At 41.6% G+C, this 18,184-nt stretch overlaps 1 protein-coding gene across 2 annotated transcripts in view; it reads left to right on the top strand.

The window, feature by feature from the left end:
- LOC124593683 (Golgi-specific brefeldin A-resistance guanine nucleotide exchange factor 1) overlaps positions 1-18,184 on the top strand; it is a 304,033-nt gene that overhangs the window by 207,455 nt on the left and 78,394 nt on the right. For both annotated transcript variants that reach the window (XM_047131983.1, XM_047131984.1), the window contains exons 27-30: positions 2,227-2,385; positions 2,528-2,725; positions 3,007-3,120; positions 16,598-16,763. In XM_047131983.1, coding sequence (XP_046987939.1) covers positions 2,227-2,385; positions 2,528-2,725; positions 3,007-3,120; positions 16,598-16,763 — 637 coding nt within the window. The remainder of the gene's footprint in view (positions 1-2,226; positions 2,386-2,527; positions 2,726-3,006; positions 3,121-16,597; positions 16,764-18,184) is intronic.

The following is an 18,184-nucleotide window of genomic DNA, read 5'->3' on the forward strand; positions in this document are numbered from 1 at the left end:
TTTTTGCCTTCCCCCTTCCCACCTCAGTTACATAAAGCACACTTAGCTTTTCATTCTTATTAAGTCGTGCACTATGTTTTAGTAGTAATCTGTCTTGCGTATTACCGTGTCTTCCATCTTTAAGCTGTCAGGTTTTCAAATCTTGCCCGGCACGGTCCCCAACAATGTCTTTCCTTCTCATACAGTCTGGTAAGTCTCCCATGACACAGGGTTCTGGGTGACTTTCCTGAACTGTACCCCTTTCTCTAAACCTCTCCTGTCCTTTTCCTTCACCCCCTTCCTTCCCTATCAACTCTCCTGCCAGGAGGAGGAGCCACTGGCTCCGAAAGTTTGTAAAAGTTAAACCCTTTTGTGTGTGTGTTCCCCTGCCGCTGCTTGGTGAGTAGATGGTTTTTTACCTATCTTCTTACATTATAAATCCATGGAATAATTTATCAAAACATCACAGTAACAAATTGAAAACCATAAATGTAACTTCTTCCACAGTTTCTTGTAATGAAATTGCACATAAGGAACAAAATATAAATTCTTAACAAAGTGCTTAAACTGGCATGTAGAAAATCAATTGGTATGAACGCATATGTCGCAGAAATATTTCTTAATTTTACTTTCCACGCCAGCACATAGGTGACGTACCCAAACTTTACATTTCATAGAGTGAATACAGTCTTCTTCACGATCTTCCTTACACACTTCACATAACAAATTCACACTGTCCTTTAATTTTTTAGTCTTGGAAAAGTTTTCATATATATGTCTCTTTTTATTTGTCTTTTCTATGGATTCAATTCTCATTCTGTAAGGACATGATGTTGATTTAAGTGTTGGTTTAGACAGTGTTGTATTTATCTTTAACTGTTTTATACACAAGGCAGGAGGGAAAGTGTTCTAGCAAGACATTATTTGTCGACTTAATTTTGGCAACAGTTGCAATATTGTTTTTGGATCCACATTCTGGAGACATTGTAGAAGGTCCAGACTGTGTATTGAGTGGTGTTGCAATATTAGGTGGCCTTCCAGATTTTTTTTGTGTTGTTGCTCCTGTCCCATCAGCAGATTCTTGGTCTGATTTATCAGCAATATGTACAGTAGTAGCTACAAAGTCCTCTTCTTTGATGACATTTCTATTGTGTGAAATGATAATTAAATCAAGACCCTATGCTGTTGACAGGCGTCGATATACATTAACGGGGGACAGTTGAAAATGTATTCCCCAACCGGGACTCGAACCCAGGATCTCCTGCTTACATGGTCGACGCTCTGTCCATCTGAGCCACCGAGAGCACAGAGGATAGTGTGATTGCAGGGACTTATCCCTTGCACACTCCTTGTGATACCCACATTCCCTACTTTATGTCCACACATTATTTTTAGTGCGCCTGCCCATTACACTCATTACCCGCGGCAGACAATCTTGCCGATTCCCACAAGAGTTCGGGCAATACGTGTGCATCCAGCACAGGAGGAGGAGGTCAATGGCTGGTTAGCCTTAACTATGTGAAGATGGTATCTGTTCTTTCGGACATGTCCGAAAGAACAGATACCATCTTCATATATATCTATTGTGTGGCCACAAGGCTGCTGCCTTTAAACCATTTAATGCTGTGTCCAAACAAACTGATTTGGGGTATGCGTTATCCAGGAGTTCCACAATATTGGCTTGTTTTATGACACTTACAGAATTTAAATATAGCCCTGAAGATGCTGCATCATTATAGTTGTTTTTCAGACATGATAGAAAACATGTACTGTTACAACAGTCAGTGGTCGGCTTACTTGTATTTGCTTACTCTCATGACTATTTAGTTCAATTTTAAACCACTTGATGTTGCATTTTGTACATGTGGGATAAGATATTATTGGAGTACAACTTAGACTAATACAACTTTACCCTACTGCCCATAATGTTACACTTTTCAAGTTTGCAAATCAGCAAGGCATGTATTACACGATTGAAAGCATTCGTGAGGTCACAGCAGATTCTTGCAGCCTTAGTACTCTTGGCTAATGTCATGCTTACTTCCTAAAAAGAGGGAGAGGGAGAGAGGGGTAGTAGTAAATATTTGGGGAAAGTAATGTGTTGGAGAAATGAGTGAATGTGATGCTACATTTAATCAAGAAGAGGTCTCCAAAAAAAATCTGCCTATTCAATGATTTCATGGTTCTTTTCTTGTCACTGTTGTTCAGGCACAAGTAATATTCTTAAAAACAGTGTTTATATTTCAGCTTTTGGATTTGATGCACACACTCCATACTCGAACTGCCCACATATTCCAGTGGTGGGCAGAGGAAAATGGTGACACTGATATTACTTCATTATGGGGACAGGCCTGGTGTCCACTGCTTCAGGGAATAGCCAGGTTGTGCTGCGACTCTCGCCGACAGGTTAGCTGTGGTTCCATTATTTGACTAAGCAAAGAAATATTTCATTATATGACTAAGCGCAATTCAGGAGCTCAAACCTGTGATGCTCAAAGAAACTGTGCATAAGACGTGCACTATTTAATCGTAACGCAATTCATTGCAGGTCCGAATGAGTGCCATCACGTATTTGCAGAGAGCATTACTTGTTCATGATCTCCAAACACTGACAGCTCAGGAATGGGAAGGTTGCTTCAATAAAGTTTTATTTCCATTACTGACTAAACTTCTGGAACCTATCAGCCCTGATGATCCAGGAGGCCTAGAAGAAACACGGATGCGTGCAGCAACAGTTCTTTCAAAGGTTTGAGACTAGCTTGTTGAAAGTTTCAATAATGGGCTAAGTGTGAAATTAAAAGTCAATTTTTGCAATGATCGCTGTTACATAGTAATTTTGAAATAAAAGTGAGTGCTACCTCTTATTAATCATCCTGTGAACTTATTTATATATGATATTAATTTCTTTAAAAAAGAAGCAATGACTATCCATTAGAAGTCATGACACTATTCAATATATAATTTTATGAATATATACTTTTTGTAAATTGTATTTTTTTTAGATCTAAGAAATATTTCCATGTGCAGGTTTTCTTACATCACTTAACACCACTACAGTCGTTACCGACATTTAGTGCACTTTGGCTCACTATTCTGGACTACATGCGTCAGTATATGAATGCAGATAAAAGTGATTTACTGGTAAGTTCCATCCTAAATCACTTAAGCTTCCAGATGTCATTATATGCTGTATGTTATTGAAAGGCGAGCAATTGTTTTGAAAGGTTATACTACGGTCTATTCTTACTTATTACTGTCCTAACTCATAATGTGCTGCTTTGTTAAAGTATTGTTATGCTCTTATGGTAATGGAATGTCCTTGATGGAAAATAATGTAAAGAGCAAAGGCAACAATGCCCTGTACAGTTGAGCCATCAAGTGTTTAATAGGCACATAAAGACTGAAAAAGATTATCGGACTTACAGACAGTACCAAAGCAGATTATTAAAGTACACTAACACACACAAACATCTGCACAGTTATATTGTCCCAGCCATTTACATTGTACCACCAGTGTAGCTCAACTGGTGTAGTCAAGTGGACTGAGTGAGGGAAGGGAGTGAGGGAAGGAAAAGAAGGAAACGATAAAGCAAAAGATGGCCAATAGCTTGAAGGGAGAGGCAACAAGCACATGGAACAGGAATGTGGCACTAGTTAGCTCACTCTGATGCAGGTCAAGGAAGTTACCGTGTCACGCACAATGAACTCCAGGAGTGTGGATGTGCAAGTAATTTGTGTTCTTTGTGCCTGCTTGCATTTGAGCATGCTTTAATGTTTTCTTATACATATGTTTGTGACTTGAAATTAAGACTTGAACAATGTGTAATAATTGCTTTAATGTTTGGGCTAAGAAATAAGTTATTTGCAATTATCATTTAAAATAATATCATCATTCTGTGCATTGCTATCTTCAGTCAGAATTCTCCTCCTTTTGATTAACACTGTAGTGAGTTGTAGCACCTAATGAGAGTGATGGTACACAGTTTATCAGAGCTGTGCTATGCATATTCGAAAAATGTTTGTGATATTCTCTGATAACCATCATGAAAAACACGTAGAAATATAGTCTCTAGTTTTTCAAATATGGTGCTGACTTAATATTATTTTTGAGAACAGTAGGACAGCTTTTTCTTTGTATGTGCCTTTTTCTAGCGTGTCTAGTGCTATAAAAGTGATTGTGTTAAAGGGCCGGCTGTTGTATTCTTTTGCGTGTCCTCATGTGGGGGGGGGGGGGGGGGGGGCGGGCACAAAATGATGAGAGGAGCTGACCCTTCTGTAACACATAATGACCGTAAATAATAAATAACGTCTCGCTAGGTCACAAACAAAATTTTATTTTCTTTGGAAGTTCAGTTTAGTGAGAGTTTTTATACTAAACTCCTCTGCAGATTTAACTATCTGTCAATTGGTGATGGCTGGGCAACAGACCCTATTCCAAGTTTGGCACTATCAAACATTTCAAGTGGGTAGTTTTTATGCGCATGCCTAACCCACCAGTAGTAGTCTACATTGCCAATTTTTATAAGAATACAGCATTTTACATCAATAGCTCTAGAAAAATTCAGAGTAGGTATTAAAGTCCATGGAGAAGAAATAAAAATGTTGAGACAGCAAAGGACTTGGAAGAGCAGTTGAACAGAATGGACAGTGTCTTGAAAGGAGGACATAAGATGAACATCAACAAAAGCAAAGTGAGGATAATGGAATGTAGGCGAATTAAGTCAGGTGATGCTGAGGGAATTAGATTAGGAAATGAGACACTTAAAGTAGTAAAGGAGTTTTGCTATTTGGGGAGCAAAATAACTGATGATGGTCGGAGTTTTGCTATTTGGGGAGCAAAATAACTGATGATGGTCGAAGTAGAGAGGATATAAAATGTAGACTGGCAATGGCAAGGAAAGCATTTCTGAAGAGGAGAAATTTGTTAACATCGAGTATAGATTTAAGTGTCAGGAAGTCGTTTCTGAAAGTATTTGTATGGAGTGTAGCCATACAACAGTAGATGTGCTACCATTCCAAGTGAACAATTTTTTAGTAAAAGGCAACAAGAGGCAGAAATCCAAAAGATAAGCCCTGAAAAACGTTTGAAAACCAATCACCATAGTGTTCAGTGTGTAAGCAATAAGAGCATGGATCTTAAAATATGTCACCTTAACGTTCAAGGACTGAAAGATAGAGAACTTATCATAAATGAGTTTGGTCTTGATAACCAGTTTGATATTTTTTGTCTGAGTGAACACTGGGCTAATGAGAATGAACTTGCAGTTGCCAAATTTGACAATTTTAGTATAGTAAATAGCTACTGTAGGAAAGAGCACATTAGAGGTGGTGTGGCAATTTATTCCAACCTGTCACTCAATTGTACAATAACCAAACTAGACCTAAATTCCTTGTGTGATGAACAGCACTTTGAAGTTACGCGTATAATCATTAATAGCCATAAGCTAATAGTAGTATCCATGTACAGATCACCAAAGGGAAGCATTAACATATTTTTAGAAAGAATGGACATGCTATTGAGTGAATTAAGTAATATTAAATGGCTACATCATGATATTGCAATAGGTGGTGATTTGAATGCTGATTTTGATGTTACTAAATGTAAGGGTAGTGTTGCAGATCTGGAAAACTTACTAAGACAATACAATTTACATCATGTTAATAACAGGCCCACAAGAAACAAAGCATGTTTAGATAACATTTTTTTAAACTTCAAGACCACTGAAAACACATGCGAAGTTGTAGTGTTCCCATTCTCTGACCATAACTCCGTATCTCTAAATTATGCAAGTAAAATTCCCCTCAATAGGAGCAATGCAAACAGACCTGTCCCAACAGTTGTGATTACCAGACCCATAACTGAGGATAAAATTAACACATTTCGTAATTCCCTTGCTGACAGACTGGTTTGGCCATTGTAGTGTCGATGGACATTACACATCAAGTAATGACCTGCCAGCCAAAATAGTATTTGATAGATTTTTTAATGCATTCTTGACCCTATTTAACCATAGTATTCCCATAAAGAAAATCAAAATAATGGACAGCAGCCACAAATACAGATCTCAAAACAGACAAAATATATGGTACACTAAACAGCTGACAGATCTAAAGAAACAAGTTTTGTTACTGTACAACATATACAATAGTATGAAGTCTGACTGTGCCAAATCAGCCTATGTGGAATGCAGGAATGAATACAAAAAAGCCATCCTGCAAGCCAAAAAAACCTACAATGCCAACAGCATACATAATTCCACCAATAAATGCAAAACCACTTGGAAAGTAATTAACAGTGCTGCCAGAGATACTAAAAAAGACAAAATTAATATCCCACCACAAACACTCAATGAGTTTTTTATTAATACAGTGAAAGAAATAGGAGACGCAGTTATCAAACCAGACATTAGTCCATCAGAGTTACTCTCCCAAAATTGGGGTAGACAGTCACTAAATACAAGCATGGTAACCTTCTCCAAAGTATCGCCTAGATATGTGCAAGGGGTCATAAAACATCTGAAATCATCTGATAGCTTAGATATATATGGCATATCATGCAACCTGCTAAAAAAAGTGTGTGACCGCATTCTCTACCCCTTAACCCATTGCATAAACAAGTGCTTACTTGAGGGATATTTTCCTGATGAGTTAAAACTGTCTAGGGTCGTCCCAGTATACAAAAAGGGGGATAAAGACTCTCCATATAGTTACAGGCCGATTTCAATAGTACCCGCATTCTCCAAGGTAATAGAATGCATCATGTACCAACAATTATCATCTCACTTTGAGAATCTAGGAATAATTAATGCTACACAATACGGGTTTAGGAAGAATCTGTCGACCATTGATGCAATCAACACGGTAGTCAGTTACATCCTCAAAGTTTTTGAGAACAAAGGCTTTGCTCAGGTCTCATTCTGTGACCTAAGCAAGGCCTTCGACTGTGTTGAGCACATGCCACTACTAGAGAAACTAGAATTCTACGGCATCAAAGGAAACAGTCTCAGACTATTAAAAGCTTATCTCAACATCCTGTTTCTGATAATGATCAATGACCTCCCCTCGTTTATTAGATCCACCGCTGTATTGTATGCAGATGATACGACTTTTCTCCACAGCAGTAACAATCTTAATGATCTTAAAACCTGTGCTGAAAATACACTCACTCATGCAGCATATTGGTTCAGAGCAAATGGTTTCCTGCTAAATGAAAATAAAACTCGGCAGATAATCTTCACTCTCAGAGACAAGCCACTATCTGATGACCATAGTTCTGTTAAATTCCTGGGAGTTTATTTAGACGAAAAGTTATCCTGGGGCCAACATGTAAACTATATTAGTAGTAAACTATCTAGAGTAATTTATTTATTAAGACAACTCAGAAATTGTGTACCTGAAACATACATCAGATCATCTTATTTTGCATTTTTCCAGAGTATAATATCCTATGGCATTATCTTGTGGGGTAACTGTAGTCATATACATGACATCCTATTATTGCAGAAGAAAGCCATTAGGATAAGTACAAATTCTTCACATAAGGCTCACTGCAAACCCTTATTTACTAAACAAAAAATTATGACTGTAATAAACCACTATATATACAATGTCTTAATCTTTACGAAGAAGAACCTACAAGATGTGAAACGTAGAGAAAATGTACATTGTTACAACACAAGAAGCATCAAACACATATACACGCCTTACCACAGACTATCAAAATCAATAAATAGCTATGAAGTCACAGGGCACAAGCTACTTAATAAGCTGCCACATGCCATACAGGATCTTCCTGAACATACATTCAAAGAAAGACTGCATGAATGGTTTATTGCCCACCCGTTCTATGATATCAATGAATTCTTCAACTGCAAAATGCAGTAATCCAACAAATGACCCACTGTACATTTATTGTAATATAAGCTAAAATATTTTAGTAGTCAATACCTTATCACACTGTATTATAAATTGTAACTTCATTTGACATTGTCAATTGCTGTAATGGGCTAAAGACAATAAAATCTTTATTATTATTATTATCATGTATGGAAGTTTAGACAAGAAGAGAATAGAAGGTTTCGAAATGTGGTGCTACAGAATAATGCTGAAGATTAGATGGGTAGATCACATAACTAATGAGGAGGTATTGAATAGGATCAGGGAGAACAGAAGTTTGTGGTACAACTTGACTAGAAGAAGGTATCGGTTGGTAGGACATGTTCTGAGGCATCAAGGGATCACAAATTTAGCATTGGAGGGTAGCATGGAGGGTAAAAATCATAGAGGGAGACCAAGAGATGAATACACTAAGCCGATTCAGAAGGATGTAGGTTGCAGTAAGTACTGGAAGATGAAGCAGCTTGCACAGGATAGAGTAGCATGGAGAGCTGCATCAAACCAGTCTCAGGACTGAAGACAAGAACAACAACAGCTCTAGTGTAGGAATTATTTATCAGAATTTAATGCAGTGGTCAATAATTGCTAACAGTGAACCTTTAGTAATTTTAAAGCATACATATCTTCAACAGAACGACTGGTGGTGCATACACACAACACGTGTAACAGAACATCATATAACTAGTTTTTCAAATCCTAGCTCTTTTTCTAGCAGAAACAACACACACACACACACACACACACACACACCTCCCAATACACCCTATCCCTGCAGTGGCATACTGTTGTGTAGGCTCATGGATATAGGAAGGTGGTAGGGAAGGACATACGAGACAAGGAAGCAGTTGTGGGATAGTGCAGAGCAGAAGGGAAAGACAAGAGACCCAGTGTCTGCACAAGATGAAAGGGGGCAGAGAACAGTTGCCTGGTCTGATGGATATGGGGAGGCAATAGGAAAGGACACATGAATGGAGGACGCCGTTACAGGATAGTGCAAAGAAGAATGGGGAAAGACGAGTGACACAGCGTGTGCCCAAGATGAATAGTGGTAGAGAATATAAGAAACGTATTCAGGGAGAGGGAGACTGGGGGGGGGGGGGGGCGGGGGGAGCAGTGTGTTGATGGAGAGGGAGACAGGTGTGGGGAGAGAAAGGAAAAGAAAGAGGGGAGGAGAGAGAGAGAGAGAGAGAGAGAGAGAGAGAGAGAGAGAGAGAGAGAGATTCCCACATTGGGTGATGGGGGGAAGGGGGTAGGAGAAAGCAGTACATGGTGTGGATGAGGAAGGAGTGGTGCAGAGATTGTCAAAAGGGAAAAGCTAAGGTGCAGCAATGGGTAACAGGTTAGTGGAGGTTTAGGAATGAGGGATTGCGAGATCCCAGGATGTGCTGTAGAGAAAATTCTCACCTGTGTGATTCAGAGAAACTTGTGCTGGAAGGAAGTATCCAAATGACGTGCATAGTGAAGCAGATGTCAGTCACTTTTATTGTTGTGCACAGCATGTTCGGCACCTGGATGGGCAAGTTCGTGGTTTGCCACAGTTTGTAGGGACCATTCATGCTAGTAGACACTGGCTTATCTGTTATGCCTGTATAGAATGCCACACAGAAATTGCAGAATAGGTAGTATATAACATTTGCAGATTATCTGACCTATAATATGACTGCTTTTTCACTCATTGCCGTCCCTAGTTGGAAAGAGTGGGCCATCAGAGATGCTGGCAATTGTGGAGGGGATTTCCTCGTTATGAGTCACTTGTCCTCTCCATCAATGTCGACAAAACGAAAACATAATGAGGCTACTGATCAAAAGACTCATCCCGCTGCACTGTGGTTCCTTGTTGTATCACGTACTGAAGATGGTCAGTCCTTCGCCACGGTCAGTCCATTTATTATTCAGAAAGGTGTTGATACCATTGCAGGGCCTGTGAAATCCTGCTCTCGTTTACGGAATGGCACTTTGCTTTTGGAGACAGCTTCTGATACTCAAGCACAACTACTTCTTGCTGTCTTGCTTCTCCACATCTACCCTGTTCGTGTCGAGGCACATAGAACTTTGAATTCTTCCCATGGTGTAGTTTACACTGGGCTGCTTGACGGTCTGACTGAGGCTGAAATACAATCTCACCTCTCTGATCAAGGCCTGATTGCTGTTCCCCATGTCACAAAAAAGGTCAATTCTTCCTTGGTGCCCACCCGCACTTTCTTCCTCACCTTTGATAGGGTGGTACTGCTGTCCAAGATTAAAGCAGGCTATTAAATCATCACAGTCCGGCCATACATTCTAAATCTGATGTGCCATTACCAGTGTCATCGGTTCAATCACACTAGAACATCTTCTCGACACCTGACCAAATGTGTGACTTGTGGCAGGGATGCACACGAGGGCGAATGTCCGCCTCCTTCTCCCCAATGTATCAACTGCAACTCCTCCCGGGATTGTCCCGTGAATTCGACAAGCGGGCTGCTCAAGAGATTCGGGTAAAGGAAAAAATGCCTTACCCAGTAGCTCACAAGTTACTGGCTAGCTGCAAACCCTGTGTTCTCCTGTCTGGCACTTATAGTTCAGTTCTTGTTACCCCTTGCTCCATGAAGGACATGGCTTCATAGACATGCAACCTCAAATTTGGCTCTGAGGTTGTGCAGTCGCCCAGTAGCAAGGTAGCATCACTGTCCCCCCCCCCCCCCCCTCCCCCTCCCGTCCTGCTGTGCATGTGCAACAAACTGTCAAACTCTCACCTCATGAGGCAAAGCTACCCACTACACAACTGGTAGGCAGGAAAGGCCAGGAGTAGTACTCCCTCCAGCCAACCAACACCCAAGTCTTCCTCCAAGCAGAAGGGCTTGAAGAAATCTGCTGAAGACAAACGGTCTTCCCCTTCACCAACTCAAAGATCCTGCTTTACGGTGTTGCCACGTAGTCGCTTAGCCCAGCTGGCCTCTGTCTCGCCGTTGCGCACCACCAACCGTTTTTCGGTGTTGGTCTCCACTGACCGACCGCACAAGCATGCCAATGCTTGTGTGGACCCCATGGAGCAGGATCCTCCTGCTTCTGTGCCCTGTAGTAGCGACTTTCCACCGGCTGTCCCTCAGCGGGCACTGAGTTGACACCCCTACATCTCTTCTTCCTCATGTCTGCCCTCCAGTGGAACGTTTGCGACCTTCGGTCCCACAAAGAGGATTTACGGCTGCTTCTAGCATCACATCATCCCCTTGTACTTCGCCTTCAGGAAACAAAATAGCACAGTAAAGACCGCTTTTTAGCTTCCACATTACTTACCGATTCGTTTTGACCTTCCCCCTGGGTTCAGCATCCCATCTCAGGGGGGCATCATGCTGGTTATACGGGTTGACCATAGTCAACCCATCTCCCTGACTACCCGTCTTCAAGCTGTTGCCGTTTGCCTCTACCTTTCCCACATGATTTTCTCCCTCTGTATGATTTATGTACCTCTGTCCTTCGCTGTCGCCAGGGCTGACTTCTTTCAGCTTATTGGTTAGCTACCTCCGCCATTTTTGCTACTCAGTAACTTTAATGTGCATCATCCCCTTTGGGGTTTCCCCAGGGCCTGACAGAGAGGTGCCCTCTTGGCCGACATTCTTAACCAACTCAACCTCTTCTGCCTTAACTCTGGTGCACCCACTTTCCTTTCTGACTCCTCACACACTTATTCCCGTTTTGACCTATCCTTGTGCACTGCCCAGCTTGTCCATCGTCTTGAGTGGTCCGTTCTTTCTGACTCCTACTCGGGCAACCACTTCCCATGTGCTCTCTGTCTACTGACTCCTAATCCATTCACATGCATGCCCAAATGACAGCTTACTAAGGCTGACTGGCAGCTTTACTCCTCAGTGGTGACCTTTCCAGAACAAGATTTCCTCAGTTGTGATGACCAGGTGGGCTACCTCACAAACATTATACTTACTGCTGCAGAACGTTCCATTCCTTGCACTTTCTCTTTACCACATCGTGTCCCAATCCCTTGGTGGACTGAGGCGTGCTGCGACACAATTCGCGCATGGAGACGCGCTCTCTGTATTTTTAACTGCCACGCTATGCTGGAAAACTGCATTCATTATAAACAGATGCGTGCAAAGTGTCGTCGAGTTATTCAGGATAGCAAAAGAGCTAGCTGGATTTTGTTCACTAGATCTTTTACCAGTTCCATCGCCTTCCTCTGTTGTGTGGACCAACTTCCGACGGCGCTCTGGAACCAAGGTCCATTTCCGGCCTGACCGTAGGTGCTGATGTCATCGTATATCCTGTTGCTATCTGCAATGCCTTGGGCCGCCATTTGCGCAAGTTTTGAGCTTTTCCCACCATCATCCTGCCTTTATCCATAGGAAACGAGTGGAGGAGGCTTGGGCAATACCCTTCCCTTCTCCAAATCATGAGTGCTACAATGCCGCCTTCACCATGAGGGAGCTAGATCATGCTCTCAGTTCATCCTGGTCCTTCGCTCCTGGGCCAGATGCTATCCACATTCAAATGTTGCAGCACTTCCCTCTTGTGGGCAAGCACTTTATGCTTAACACACACAATCGCATCTGGGCAGAGGGCACATTTCCTGGTTGCTGGCTTGAAGCCACAGTCATACCCATCCCTCAGCCCAGCAAGGACAAAAACCTTCCTTCCAGCTACTGCCCCATCTCTCTTACCAGCTGTGTTTGCAAGGTGATGGAACACATGATTCATGCCCAGCTGGTGTGGTGGCTCAAATCTCGCCATTTACTCGCGAAAGCACAGAGCCGATTTAGAGCATGGCGTTCTGCAGTTGACCGTCTCATTACTTTGTCCATCCATGTCATGAACAGTTTTCTGCGTAAATCCCAGACTGTGACAGTGTTTTTTGATTTGGAGAAGGCCTACGATGCCTGCTGGAGAACTGGTATCCTCCGTACTCTTTACATGTGGGGCTTCCGTGGGTGTTCGCCCTGTTCTCTTTGGGCATTTTTACAAGACAAGAGTTTTCGAGGTGCATGTGGGTTCTGCTTTGTCGGACATCTTTATTCAGGAAAATGGTGCGGCTCAGGGTTCCATACTGAGCGTTATCCTCTTTGCTATCGCCACTAACCCTATTATGGCCTGTCTCCTGCCGCTCATCTCTGGCTCCCTTTTTGTTGATGATTTTGCCATGTATTGCAGTTCTCCAAGCACATGTCTCACTGAGCGGCATCTTCAGCGCTGTCTTGACCGTCTTCACTCCCGGGGCATCGCCAATGGCTTTTGCTTTTCCTGTGACAAAACTGTCTGTATGAATTTCTGGCAGTGCAAATGGTCTCCCCACCACCTCTATGTCTTGGTCCTGTTGCCCTTCTGTTTGTTGACGCTACGAAATTCCTGGGTCTCATGCTCGATAGGATACTCTCTTGGTCCTCCCATGTCTCTTTCCTGGCAGCCCACTGTACACAGTCCCTTAGTGTCCTCCGTGTCCTGGAAACGAGGCTGCTGAAGCAGCTGCCAAGGCTGCAGTCCTCTTACCTCAGCCCGTGAGTACCCCTATTTCCTCCGATGATCTCTGCGTTGCCATCTGTCAGGGCTGCTTTGGCATCACCAATGGTCCTTCCTTCACAGGAATAAGCCTTGGCTTCTTAAGCCTCTCCCGGCACCTTGGACGACCTCCTCCTCAGCCCTCCCACCGGGAGGAGATTATTTTAACTCGGTTGCGTATTGGGCACTGCCTTTTTAGCCATCATCATTTGCTTACTGGCACTGCCCCACCACTTTGTACACATTGCGCACAAATTTTAACTGTCCACCACTATCTACTGGAATGCCCTTTTTTTACTAATTTATGTTCCATCTTGGGTTTGCCATCTGATTTGTCAGTGATTTTAGCAAATGACATCCAGGCTGTCGCCTGTGTTTTATTTTTTATCTGCCAAAGTAATATAGTGAAGGCCATTTAATGTTTGGTTTTGGATCTCCGTTTTTGTGTGGTGTTTTTAGCCCTTTTTTCCCATCTACTTTGCTTAGATGTCTCCTATTCTTTCCATTGGGACTGACATATAGTCATTTCCCTTGTCTCTGTGTTTGCAACCACTAACAGTACCTCCACCATGACAGCTATCACCTGTTCCATGTCAAAAAATCTCTTCCTTATAGCCTCACCACTTCTGCAATGGAGAGTTATAGTTGTTGGAATATGTCAATATTACCAGAACCTTTGTTGATAGACAATTTTCTGCCCAGCCCATCCATAAACAGATTTTCTGCCCCATCATCTATTCTGACATGAGTAAACTTGTCAACCAGCCACCATCCCTATTCCAAACATGCACCCTGTGTGTCATTCCACTATGGCTGACCTAAGTGTAAGACTGACCCATACACACTCACACTCATCACCTCCTACCACAGTCCAGCCATATTTACTACCCAATAAAAAACAGAGCCATGTGTAGAACCAATCATGTTACATATCAGCTATGCTACAGTTGCTGTGCAGCATTCTGTGTGGGTATGATGGGTAACCGTGTGTTTGGATGAATGGCCACTGCCAAACTGTGGCAAACTGCAAGCTTGATCATTCATTTGCCAAACATGCTGCACACAACACAAATGACTTTAAAAGGTGCCTCACTACATGTGCTATTTGGATATTCCCTTCCAGCATAAGTTTCTCAGAACTACACAGATGGGAACTATCTCTCCAGCATATCCTGTACTCTTGTAATCCTCAAGTCAAAAAATTCCGTGAATCTGTTGACAGACGACTTGCCCAACAACTCATCATGCTTTTGTTCCCTGCCAGGTCTTCGTAGAAATTGTGCAAGTGCTTATGGATATCTGTGATGTTCTATTTTTCCTCCAAAAGAAACTCGATGGCAGCTATCTGCTTGGATCAAACCTCTGTTGCAAATGCCATTCTGAGGCTACATATAGCACGACCACCTATCGGAACTTTGTTAAACTGTAGGGGCTGAAGTGAAATATTGCACGATATCCCACAACAAATTCCTCATTTTTCAGCCAAAACTGGCTGAGAAAAAAGTGTCGCATTACTTATTGAACACCCTTCCTAATTTCATTGTACAGTGCAGCTAGTCACAGACAGGAAAGAAATGATTGCCTTTGAGTTCATCAGTGAACTGTTCAACAAAGAGATCAGGGTCCATATTGAAAAATTAATTGCAAATCCTACTAGCTAATGATGTCACCTGGTTTCAGTGGACAGAAATTTAGTTTTATTGAAAGTTTGGTAAGAACTGTGTTAGAGACTTATTATATACATATACATCTATGTGCCTGGCAGAGGGTTCATCAAACCACCTTCAAGGGGACTGTCAAACAGCTTGCAGGAGAAAAGAACACTTCAGTCTTTCTGTGTAGCTTTGTTTTCATCTTTTTTATTACAATGATCATTTCTCCTTATGTAGGCCCATGCCAACAATATATTTTTGAATTCAGAGGATGAATTTGGTGATTCAAATTTTGTGAAAAGATCCTGCAGCAATGTCGTAAGTATTCCTTCTTCAGAAACTTTGTAGGTCAGTGTAAAACTAATTTATAGAGCTATGGTTGTGTTCATGGCTCAGTTGACCCCCAACTTTCACACAAGAGCTGTTCATAGAATTTGTTTACATGCACATAAAAAAGATTAGTAGAACTGCTCCATATCAGACAGTCATCACTGAGGTATGTATCACCCCTGTTACTGCAACTTCAAAGTCTCTGTGCTATAAAGACCCTCATTATCTTATCTCTGGATTTTATATTCTGGAAACTGTAGGAGTGAGTAATGGTTGAGGAACCATAGTTACTGGGTATGTAAATTAGCCACTTTTGAACTGTGGCCAAAAGGAGAGTTGACTTCGTAGTGGCAAAACATGCTGCATGGCACAACATGCTAGAATACAGTGGCTGTTAAGCAGCTCATGTTATCTTGACACCCTCCACCCCTAATACCTGATACTCTGTATTACATAAATGGAAATTTTCCTTACAACTCACCATTTGATCTTGAATCATGCTGGCCTCAGTCACTGCTAGTACCTGCCCCACACCCACATCCATCCCAGTTCCTATTCTACCCTCTACTTATTAGTGTACACTCACACCATTGACTTCTCAGTTTCCATTCCGTCTGTGTAACTGCTCCTCTTATTACACTCCTCAATGCAACTGTGTATGACACACAATACGACATGCTTGCACCATGGCACCAGAGAGAGCTCTCCAGTGCCACTTCCATATTCCATCCACTTTCTAATCTCCCGCCCCCCCCCCCCCCCCCCAATCAAGCTGTTTTCCACCATTTCTTCCAACTCTCCCCCTCCCCCTCCATGTCTCCTTTCTGCCCTTGCCCGTTATAACCCCTCACCTCAATCAAGCTGCAGTGCCTCTGTGTGTGTGTGTGTGTGTGTGTGTGTGTGTGTGTGTGTGTGCGCGCGCGCGCTTCTCTAGTTAGCTTTGAAGGAGGACAACATATAGAAACCTAGCAGTGTTCATCTCCTTATCTGCCACTCAAACCTCAACTCTAAAGTGCACCTTTACTTGTTACAGTTCATATCCCACCCAGAACTTCCTATTACCATATCTATTCTGTATCATCATTCTCGTGCCAAATTTTTATTTGTTCTCATTTTACAGTCACTGAATGGTAAACAGATTTGTACATCATGGAGTTTATTTTTTAAAAAAAATCCTTAATCTGTAAATATTAAAACTCTTAAACAATTTTACAGCAATACAGCAGTGTGTTTACATGTATGTCTACTTTCAGTATGAAGCCATTCCTGAATCTCTGAAGAATATGTTGCTAGTCATGGATTCTGCTGGAGTATTTTCTGCTTCTGATGGATACTCACAGTTATGGAATTTGACATGGGACCATATAAATAAGTTCTTACCTACACTAAAAGAAGAACTCTTTAAATCGCATCCGTCAGGTATGATGATAACAGTGAATTGCATTCAGTGTGTATGATAATCAGAAGCTTTTCTCCCTTGCTGTTACACTGCATTTAATGGAGGATACCACTGAAGGGAGACAAAACTTGTGGTGTCATTGGTGGTAGTGGTATGAATGAAAAGGTATGTTGAAAAAGAATCAACTATAGCCTAAATAAAATTACCTGCTACTTGACATCTCACATCTTGGAACCTAGTTCTCCCAGTTAGAGCTGCCATTGTCACACATGAACTGTCTGCTGTAGCCTGTATTTCACAATAAAGCATCAGCTGACTCATAGTTTTAAAGTAGTGCAGTGTACCCATGTAATCCATAATCTAGCACATTCTGCAGCCCTTTTAGTTGTTGCCCATGACGGCAGTCCATTTCCGGCTGTCAGTTGTGCAGCTGACAGCAACATAGCAGTGTAATAGTGTCTTGTGGCAAACAATAAATAACAAATAGTTTTACTCAGTTTGTGGAGCAGGGATGACTAATACACAAACCTAAAAGTATGGTTGAACCTGAAACTGTTTGAAAAAAAATTTAACGTCTCCTTCAGGGTGAGGAAGAGGGAAAGGACGGTGTAAGCAAAACAGTTATGCCAAATGATGAAGCAAGGGCAAAAAGATAGGATAAATGAGTGAGAAATAAATCCAAGTTACAAAATAAAGGGGTGTGTGTGGGGAGGGGGGGGATTGAGCTGAGAGCAATAAAATACATATTCTGATTATGGCATAATTGTAGAAATTTGTGTTGGAAATGAAAGCATTTATTTAGCCCTTCAATGACAATGAATACAGCCAGTGAGCACTTTAACGGCTGTTCAGAAAACTACTGCTGCAGACTTATTAGTTCTTGTGGGAAATAGTTCGTGGTGTGCTGGAAGTTAGTGGTGCAACCTAAAGTGTGCACCAGATGGATGCAGTTCCTCAGTTGTCATGCTGACCAAATTCAGTGTTTCCCACGTAAAGGTCACAGGCTGTTACAGAGTCACATAGGTAAGCTATGGTAGTGTTGGATGTTAAATGACTTTGACATGCAATGTGTTGTAATCCCGTTCAAAGGAGATAAAATAAACTATTTTAATGACTGAATGACAGGTCAACAGATTTCTTCAAAAATAAAATTTCTATCATCTTTTTATAACTGGTGAATTCTTGTTTTAATTAGATTACATGAATAGATTTTTATTTATACCTATAGCTTAAATTACTTTTGAACCAAAATGCTGTGATGGATGGATACATGGATGGATGGATGGGACTCGAATCAATCTTGATTGATAACATGACTTTACGACACTTTTAGTTCGCTGTGTGGATATTATATCAGAGGCTGGTTATTACATACTTGAGTGAATTCCAGAAAAGGCAGGGTGTATATGACCCGGGACAACTGGGAGATCTGGGAAAAACC

Source organism: Schistocerca americana, chromosome 2, assembly GCF_021461395.2.
Source record: "Schistocerca americana isolate TAMUIC-IGC-003095 chromosome 2, iqSchAmer2.1, whole genome shotgun sequence".
NCBI classification, from domain to species: domain Eukaryota; kingdom Metazoa; phylum Arthropoda; class Insecta; order Orthoptera; family Acrididae; genus Schistocerca; species Schistocerca americana.